This window comes from Polyodon spathula, chromosome 8 (genome assembly GCF_017654505.1).
Source record: "Polyodon spathula isolate WHYD16114869_AA chromosome 8, ASM1765450v1, whole genome shotgun sequence".
NCBI classification, from domain to species: Eukaryota; Metazoa; Chordata; class Actinopteri; order Acipenseriformes; family Polyodontidae; genus Polyodon; species Polyodon spathula.
Genome location: NC_054541.1, coordinates 5,723,002 through 5,733,347, shown reverse-complemented (window position 1 = coordinate 5,733,347; position 10,346 = coordinate 5,723,002). Strand labels below are relative to the sequence as shown.

Genomic DNA, 10,346 nt, shown 5'->3' with positions numbered 1-10,346 from the left:
ATTTTCTTTACTTGCTATCTTACTAACATTTTTTTTTATGGTGTTTTCAATCATTGCAGTTATACAAATGCTGTGTTTTCTTCACTTTCTGATACAGCCTGTGTTTTAAGTACCTTTACTCAAATTGAGGAGCATCTCTAAATCTCTACAGTATAACCCTGTAAAGAGGCACATACACTTATGACTATATGGAATATTATTATTATTATTATTATTATTATTATTATTATTATTATTATTATTATTATTATTATTGTTGTTATTGTTGTTTTTGTTGTTGTTAATTAGTTATTATTGAACTTTTTTATTGCAATTAGTAAAAAGGACAATATCATTCTAAAGTGTGCCTTATCAGTTGAAAAGACAGGAATAACAAATTAGTGCTTGGTATTTGAACTAGGACAACCACATCCCTTTGGACCAGAAATAAGACATGTATGATGCTGCAGTGTAACACACCTCATATATGTAACTCTTTAAATATAAATATTTTAGATTTGTGTTTGTATCTGAACCAATTGCCAATAACATTTACATTATTAAATAAAGAAAGAAAGAAAGAAAGAAAGAAAGAAAGAAAGAAAGAAAGAAAGAAAGAAATGTCGGGTGCCTTGCTAATTGAATCCCTATAGCTTGCTTTGTGTTGCTGGGGGTCACTCTCGTGCCAGCACACATGTGGGGAGGGCTTAGGATGTAACACCCCTAACAGCTGAAATCAGAACCAAGCAGCAGGGTTGGCAAAACACTTTTATTTTTTTAATCTTGCTAGTTTTTCAACAATAAATATGAAGAGTAGAGATAACTGTTTAACAGGTAAGTTCACGACTGTAAATCTTTTGGCATTTCAGCTCCCAGATATACCTGAGACATACTGTTAGAGCAGTGGTTTTCATCTCAAGAACCAGTGTTTCCAGCAGAGTCCACCATGTGTACCAGTAACTATGTGTAATCTTAAATGGCTGTCTCATTACAACCGGTTTTCTCACTGAAAATGTGCCATCTAATTATTTAACCAGAGTTCACCACAATCAACAACACAGAGTGGCTGCAGTAACTTTGAAAGTATTCTGGTTGAGGAATCATACAGTCATAAAACAACTGTCGGTGCATACCAGCTGCAGGTCTATCACATACCAATACCAGTACTGTTGAAAACCACTGTGCTAGAGGGTGTTATCACCTGTTCTCCATATTTTAGTGTGGCTTGCACGCCTTTCTCATGGTAAAGTTTGGAATTTGGACAACTTTTTTCTTTGATTTTAAAAGCTATAGTAAAACTATTAAGACAGCAGTAAAGACCTTAGACTTTTTTTCTATTTGCTTTTAAGTTCATAACCAGCCACAATTATTCCTTCCTTATTTCTAAAAATTAGACCAAAAGAGAGTGGTTCTAGTGAATTTATTTTTTGTCTGACGTTTTTATAATATACTCTTGAAGGTCCTCTTTGGCTATTATTTTTTGATATAGAAAATGAACCCTTTTGTCTTCCTGTTTCTTGAAGAAGGAAGCGGAAATCATTCTGCGTATGCGCGTGGTGTAGATTTCACAGATGACCATGACGTAGGCAAGAAGGTAAAGTACTGCCACCAGGGCGGCGATGTCTTTGTCGGGTTCAAATGGTTCTGTTATGCAGTGTCTGGAGGTAAGGGTGAAGTTCCAGTGGTAATCCTTTTGGAAACTGTATTTTTTGATGGTAATAAATCCCAATATCAATTCAACCTGTAAGAAAAATAGAGAAAACACAAATCTTAAAGGTGTTGTGCCCCATTTCTTTCTTTATTTTGTAGTTTGGCACCCATGGGCTTAAGCAGTTCAGTCTATCTGGCGCATTAACCTTTTGACTGCCACGCAAATTGAATGATTGGTTTATGTTTAGTCACATAACATTGAACTGTTAATATAACCACAGAGAGTATTTTAAACCTGCATCCATTAAACACAGGTTAAGGCAGAGTGTATAGAGCTATATAACTGACATAAGTTATAATTCTTTAGCTAGTCTGAATATGCATGCTTCTGGACGCACCCATCTAATCTTTCATTACCTGAAACAGGTAAGTCCCCCTGGTCTTGTTGTCGCTTGAAATGGCTTACAGGTAGGGTTGCCACCTGGCCGGTTTTTGTACTGCCTTGCTGGTTGTCGGTGTAAAGAGTTACTGTAATGTGCTATTTTCTTTTTTTTTTACTTTAAGCACAGTGATCATACTAGGATGCATACAGTTCTGTATTTTTTTTTGTCTGTATAAAGTTTATAGCAATTTATCCTATATGAGACAGCGGATGCCAGTCATCAGGACAGTCTACAATCAATATGCTGCTTCACTGTGTCACCTCCCCCACAGACACATAAGATTAGAAAAAAGATAAAATAACATACAAAACATTAGTAACAATTAGCTATAGTTGGCAATAGGACCCTTTGTTGGTGCAGCACTTCTTTCAGCCCTTGATTGCACTGGTCCCTGCTACTACACCTTAAGAAAGACACAGAATAACATCACAAATGAAATAGCCAACAACAAACCTTGTTGCCGTGGATGCTACGTAACATCATATATAAATAATTAGTTCTGAATTATACCTCGCAAGATACCTCAGGTACCTGGAGGGTGTTTTGCATACGTTGCAGTTACTGATATTTGCAAGCCTTGAAAACAGCTATTTTTCCTAAGGTTCCTCAATTATATGGGGAACTGTAAGGCTGAATCAACAGCATCAAACAGGTTAGAAGCAGTGATTATGAAATGTGCTAGTTAGGAATGAATATTTAAAATTGCGTAATGTTTATTATAATACAGTTGTAATAATAATACAGATGTTTGTTTTTTTGTCTGGGTTTTGCACAGTGCTGTTGGACAGTTTCAGTGTTCCATGCAATCCATACATTGGATGACTTTGTTCTTAAGATATGAGGTAATAAGAGAAGAAGAAATAAAAAAAATATTGCTTACCGAGTATGTGACTTTAATGGTCATCGGTATCACTGGGAAGTCATAAAGCCAGCGGGCACTGGTTACAATAAAACTGAAGACAATCCGGTCTGCCATGATGACACTTATAATCAGGAGCAGATATAAAGTGATGACTGCTAGATGAACCAGACAACTAAAACTTTCACGACGTGACATTTTGAAACCTCTGGGGTGGATTAATCCTGCAGTAGGCATGACACATTTTCCATTCTGTCTGGCTAAGTGCTCCAGTTGCTTAGTGATGTAGACGTTATCAAACTTCACATCGGTAAGGTAGCCTTTTAAATACCAGGATGAACCTATAAGCAGACATAGGACAAAAAGGCCAGCGAGAAGTCTACTGGTGACAAGTTTGGTTTTTTCAAGTACCATTTTAGCCAACAGGAAGTCATTTTCGACCTGCTGGCTGACAGTGTGAAACTCCTTTCTGATTTCAGAAACATTGACATTTGCAGCTAAGTCAAAATCTTGCAGACTGGCTTTAAACAAATGTTGTATTTCTTTATTAATTTGGATAACTTCCTGGCCTATTTCCTTTGTGGCGTTGTTCAACAACTCAGTCGAGTTGATCACATCTTCAGCTGAAGTAGTCGCACTGCATTTCAAAGCGTACATTACAACATTAATGTTAGTGACCATGTTTGGAATAACCTTAAGTGCTATGAGCATCACTGATGTTGAAATAATTAATTTGCGGCCTTGCTTGGTGCCTAATGTGGGGATCATGATTGTAAACACACAGCGCACAGGGTGTACAAAAAACAAAAGAAGAAAGGCCATGATACTGTAACCCCCTGCAGTTACACTAGAAGCACGATACTCTAACCCTAAAGTGTAAAACATCCAGTAGAACAAAAGAGCTCCGGTGATGACAGCGATGCTGAAACACAGTAGAAGTAGGGTGAGACATTCTGCAGTGTTGCTTGGAGTTGGCTTCGAATAGGCAGACCAGGTAAATTCCAGGGTCTTCTTTACTTTGAGAAAGTATTGCGTCCATGGCCTGTAAAAAACATATTCATCAGTTGGGGTTTAACCTAGAGGAGCTGTTAAATATTTAAGTTATAATGAGGGCTGGTCAAATGTACGAGGAAATAAACTCTTGAAACAAACAAACCTCGGTGATTGCTGTATATTTACCAAGCGAGGTGTTGACTTTCAAGTTCCACACAACCAGCCCTAAATTTATAGCAATTATGCGCAGCAATTAAGTCAGCACCATTCAGCAATAGAATCTGTGACTGAACTGTTTTTAGTGTTTACAAAGTTAACAGAAGACCAGTGAAGTGAAGAGTAACATAATTATGTTTTTCAAAAACAGAAAAACACCAGTTAAAGTTACAAAACAAAAAATAAACACAACAAGTATATAATTTGTCAGTTTAAGCAAGTTAACTTTTTTTTTCTCCTATTGTAACTTGAACAAGTTTGTTTTGGTTTTTTTTTTACCTTTTGAAAAAGGGGTTGTTTGTTTTATGTATTAAAAGAAAGACAAAGTGACAAAATCTTGTTTTTGAACACGCATAGATGAATATAAAATTAAAGCAGGGTAAATTACAGTTCATTAAAATGGTTGTCAGGCCCTTTGACAGTACAGGTTGGTTTGTTATTTTTATTTAGTGGAGAATGGAAACTGAGCTGTGAATTTAAAAACAGGTGTATTGAGGGACAGAGCCATTCTTTACTTCGTTTGTATAACAGATGAAATCATACTGTAGGATACATGTCTTGGAATTCTTATAGAAGATTGACACCCTCGGGAGAGTCACGGAGAGTCTATATATATATATATATATATATATATATATATATATATATATATATATTATAAAATCATATATATCATGAATAGTATAATATATAGTACTTTTCAACTATATCCTTTTTACTATTCCCTGTGTGACAGGATAAGGCTTTGCGGTGACGTCAGGCCGGAATGCAGGAAGAATAACATGAACAAGGTATGCAGTGCAAAGCGACGCTTGCGGCATTGTTTGTTAAACACAAAAATAAATAAAAGGTTTAAATAAAAACACTTGCTTGCGGAGAACAATTTTTAAACATTTATTTTGTATCTAGATTGAATCACTTATAATATGTAGTGCTTTGTACTAGCTGAAAGCAAACCTACTTTCAAAACTTATTACTTTGAAAACGAGGGCTTTTTCACTATTTCACTCTGACTCACGATTGTGACACACACACACACACACACACACAACACACACACACACACACACACACACACACACACACACACACACACACATATATATTCAGTGCAAGCTTCATGGGCCCAAAACTTGCAGGACCATACTTCCTTGGGTCGGGATGAAGCATAATCTTCAAGGCACATTATACAAATGTTCACTTCCTCATCAGAAAGATCGAACTCTTCCGTTCTCTGGTGTTTTGTCTTTGCCATTTTCTCTCCAATTTTCTTTTTTTTATCTGCCAAATCAATTTTCCTTTTTGCCTTAAGACTTATTTTTTTCAGCTTCCTTGGCTAATTTTACAGGTGTATCAGTGAGAATTGCTGTTACTTTCCTCTTTCTCCCTTTTGTTTTGACTTGCCTTGGGCCTGCTTTGGAGAACGGATAGACCGTGACTGGAGAGAAAGCTTTCTCTTGTGTCTCCTTTTGGAGAGCTTGATTATAGCCTGATGTACTTGCCTCTGGAGTGGTGACCTGACTTGTGGTTGGAGAGGTTACTTGAGGTGTAGCTGGAGAGGTGACTTGACATGTGGTTGGAGAGGTGACTTGACGTGTGGTTGGAGAGGTGACTTGAAGTGTGGTTGGAGAGGTGACTTGACGTGTGCTTGGAGAGGTGACCTGAGGTGTAGCTGGAGAGGTGACTTGAGGTGTGCTTGGAGAGGTGACCGGAGGTGTGGTTGGAGAGATGAGGTCTAGCTGGAGAGGTGACCGGAGGTGTGGTTGGAGAGGTGACCTGAGGTGTGGTTGGAGAGGTGACCTGAGGTGTGGTTGGAGAGGTGAGGTGTAGCTGGAGAGGTGACCGGAGGTGTAGCTGGAGAGTGCCTTGATATGTGGTTGGAGAGGTGACCTGATTAGTAGATCCTTCCTCAGCTAACTTCTTTCTGGCCTTTCAAACTCTGTACTATGTTACATGGCAAATCTCAAATGATTTTGCCACAGCGCTCACTGACTTTCCCTCATTGTTAACTTCATTGGATGCTTGCTCCAAGATGTGTAATGGCACTCCCCTACTTGTCTTCCTTGGTCTAACTCTTGGCATACTAAAAGCAAAAAAAAAGAGCTAGTTTTGTATGGGGTCAATTGTAACATGTGTTACGACTGACCCCAACCCTGAGAGCCATGATTAAACTGCATGTCCTGGCAAGAAACAACAAAACTAACAACCATTAACTGTGTAAATTGTAAGTACACAGATTAGCTATAAAAAATATATGGGTTTAAATTAATTAACTGGGAAACTCAGGGATATATCACAAAAATAAAGTTGGTGAAAAAAGTTACTTACCTACATCAAAAATCGTTTTTTGTGGATAAAATCTTAAGCTTTTATCACAGGAAGTCTCTTTTCCACAGGCAGGCAGGGAACCTAACTGAGCATGTGCAGAGTGAATTGTATCACTCAAGCTTGTCTCTGATTGGAGAAATTCAAGGTGTTACAACCGACCCTTGTTACAAATGACCCCAGTCTCCCCTACTGCATTAAGGCTGGCTTTTCAATATAAAAATACCTTACCCTGAGATAATGCCAAGTGTATCGTATTGTATGGACTTATATCTGAGGAAAAGTAGTTGAGATTCACAAACTACACAAAAAGGGCATCGCATTTGCGGATCATTAGCGCATGAGCTTAAATATGACATTCAAAAAAATAAATTTGCAATCCATAACCGAGTTAGGAAATGTTGATACGTTGTAATTAATATGAGAAAATTGCATAAGGATACACTGAATTGTTTTATTTTCTCTTAATAAAAACAGTAAACAAAGAAGTAATCTAACTGAAAGCTTTGATTTAACACACTGATAATTCATTTTTCAATCTAGACAAAACGGCCCTTCACCCACATATAGGCTATGTACTTGTTCATTACAGCCGTCATTTCGTTATGAAGAACGCATTTCCCCAAGATCATGTAATATTTTCCAAGGTATTCTTCACATAGAAAGGCCAGCAATAATTAACTGATATACAAGTGCGGATGAGGGCAGGCGTGCCAAAAGCATTGCCCCAAAACATTATTTGTTTTTTTCAAAGATATATGTGTGCTCACCTATAAAAAAAAAAAAAAAAAAAAAAATGAAATTGCTTGAAGGCAATTCGTTCTTCATACAGGAATGACACACACTGTTTTTGGGATGTCATTATAATACTTAATAGATATAAATAATTTGCATTGCTCCAAACTTGTATGTATTTTCTTTTAGAAGAGACATTTGTCTGTGCTGTATTAAAATGATCATAGGGCTAGACGTTTTTTTTATTGCTAAAACAGCCTTAATTAAAAACGGTATACTGCCTAAAGGGAAAATTCATTATTGCTCATGTATGCTGACTTTAAACGTTAGTTGTTTTTTCAAACAGATATGATTATATATGTGGTAAACGCAATGTTTAAAAATAGAAGACGGTTTTTATACGGTATTAAAACTCAACGGTAGTGAATTTGAGGCTGACACAGCAGGTGTAGAATAGCGAACATAGCTGCGCGGGAACGTGAAGTGAAAGCACGCAGACAAGGCGGAGTTCCAAAAAGACTGGAAGGGCGGGGGGATACTGGAATTTCCTATTTCCGTCCTATTTACAAATACACAACAATAAATAAATCATAATAAACAAACAATAAACTGCACAGTGGCGGAGGGGGAACCCCGTTCTAAAAACAAATACTGTATGGGGCTGCTCGCCCTGTTACACCCTGGTAATTGCTTGCCAGGTTAGTAAGAGTAAAAGCTGATGCTGATGTTTGCCTAACACTTTCTAACAACTTCTTAAACTAGTTTCCTACCTCAACATACATTATGTTTAATAGCACATACAGTTAATGGCCGCACTTGATTTTATACAATTAATAGGCATGTATAAATGAGGTGCTGATGATGATTAACATTGGTAACAGTCACCATGGTTTTTTCTGCTCAGTGACAGACTTGTCTTATAAGAGCTATAACTACAGAATCCATCAAGTCCACCTCACAAGCTAAAAAAACAACTTTGTCTCTTAACAGTCATCTACAACTGGCAACACATTTATGGTTGTATTATTAAAGATTTATAAAGGATCTCTAGACTAACTTGTTTTAAATAACTATATAAAAGGACAGCAGTTGGATTAAATTATTTAATATTTTATACAGCACTATCACATTTTACTCTTTAAAAGAGAACCATGGCTAAGTAAGTCACTACAAATCAAAGTTTGTATTTAGCACAATATAAAAAGGTATCCACACTGCACTACAATGCCTGCAGTACTTGTCTGTTATTTAATATTAGATTGCAATCATACATACCTGAAGTCACAAGCAAGACCAATATGTTTATGAAGCAAGTCCATGCCTAAGATCCAGTTTAATGAAAAAGGGAACTTCAGTGTGCAGTCATTGACACAGCTAGAATCAGCTGGTGTTGTGTCAGTGTGGTTTTAAGATTTCAGGCTGGAAAAACAGCATAGGTTGTTGAAATCAATAATTTGCATATGTGCTGAACAGTTTGAACAAACCCTTGTGGGGTCTCAATTTATGTAAAGTGGCAGATCTAACCGCTGTCCTAAAATGAGGTCCTTTGTGCACCAAGCAGCTAACTGTGACTGGGAGTCCATTTAGTACATTTATTCTACATTTATTTTGCATTTAGTCCTGCAGCAATGCTTTAATAAATGGCTCTGCTTCTGTTAAGATAAATTGAATTGACCGCTTTGTCATAATTGAACTCATACACACACTGTCCGCTCTATCTAGACACTAGTTTCTATAAGCATTATTCCCAAACTTATCTATGTATTTATTTCATCTGAATTCTTTCTGAGGTATGTGGGATTTATTTTGCAATTGGTGACTGGTATTTCCACATATAATGTATGACAAGGAAGTCTAAATAAAGAAGTAAAATATATAACTCATTTGAACTTTACTCTTTCCAAAATTTACTCTTTGCTTAAAGAGGCCAACTGGTGTTTTTAGGTGACCAGAGGAAATAAAGTGCATCTCACAGCGGTTTCAAATATGGAAGTTAAAGTAAACAGAACTAAACTATTCCCGTAAATGTAACCTAATTCTAAATTCCTGCCATTGTGTATGGCCCACATTAGAAATGCATATGCTGTGGTAAACATGAGCAGTGCTAGCCTTTATACAGGAAAATATTGGGCTTTTACCATTTACTGTCAATGACCTAATTAGTGAGCAATTGAATGTGAACTATCATAGGATTGCTAAATGAATGGGATCCATCTTCTATATAACAAGTAAACACACAGCACCTGTTGGTGATGGTATCCTTGAATGAAAAAGCTGCTCCCATAATGCTGTTCATACATCAATCAAGTTTGGATTTTTAGAGATGCTTTAGTTATTCTCAGTTTGCTTCTTGAATCTTCTGTAATCTGCGTGGTGCAAGATATTTTGCAATCAGTAACTTCTTTTCAAATTGAAGCAAATATTTTAAAACCACGTTTGTGAGCCTGTTAATCATTAAGGCTGAAGTACGCAACATGCAACCGTGGCATATATGCCACTATAAAAAATGTAATCTTTGTTTAACCAATTTACAACCACATGACATTTATAGTATATTGTAGTGTCAGCAAGGTCAGTAACCAGTTGAATAGTTCACATTTCTCCTTGGTTTTGAAGACCTGGTAAATCCCTTCCTCTCAGGCACTTTTCTACTTACCAGAGTTCTGTGCAAATTAAGAGTTTTGTAGAAGAGCACTAAACCCTGTACTGGGTTCGTGCCCCTGCCCCTGTCCCATTCAGGATATCAGTTTTGGACAATGATGGAATCTCAATTTCAGTGATAGCACTGTCAAATCTGAACCACTTGATTTGCTGCAACATTGTTACAACTTCTTAACAAGATCAAAATGGGATCCCATGAAAATTCCATGAAAATGAGAAAACATCTAGAAAGATTTCTCTTTTAAACTTTGTCTGAGGTTTTACTAAGATTTCAAAATGCAAGTATGTTGCATAAATGAAATGACACTACCATGTATTATACCATGGACTGATCATACAACAATGTGATTGTGAGGATGGAATTCCATACATTGCTAACATGTATTCAACATGTACGTGTATGTAGTTATTTTCCCGATTAAATAATCTATTTGTATTTACACATATGAATGAATGAATGAATCAATATTTATTTTATATAGAGC

General features: G+C 36.7%; 1 protein-coding gene across 1 annotated transcript; it reads right to left on the bottom strand.

Annotated features, from left to right (window-relative positions):
* Positions 1 to 999: 999 nt before the first annotated feature.
* LOC121320164 (osteoclast stimulatory transmembrane protein-like) lies at positions 1,000 to 7,064 on the bottom strand. Its single transcript, XM_041258422.1, has 4 exons — positions 7,026 to 7,064; positions 5,639 to 5,970; positions 2,953 to 3,973; positions 1,000 to 1,720 (listed from the first exon to the last, which is right to left on the bottom strand). Exons 1-4 carry the CDS (start codon positions 7,062 to 7,064, stop codon positions 1,400 to 1,402), a joined length of 1,713 nt encoding a protein of 570 aa, XP_041114356.1. The 3' UTR covers positions 1,000 to 1,399.
* Between the last annotated feature and the right edge of the window lie 3,282 nt (positions 7,065 to 10,346).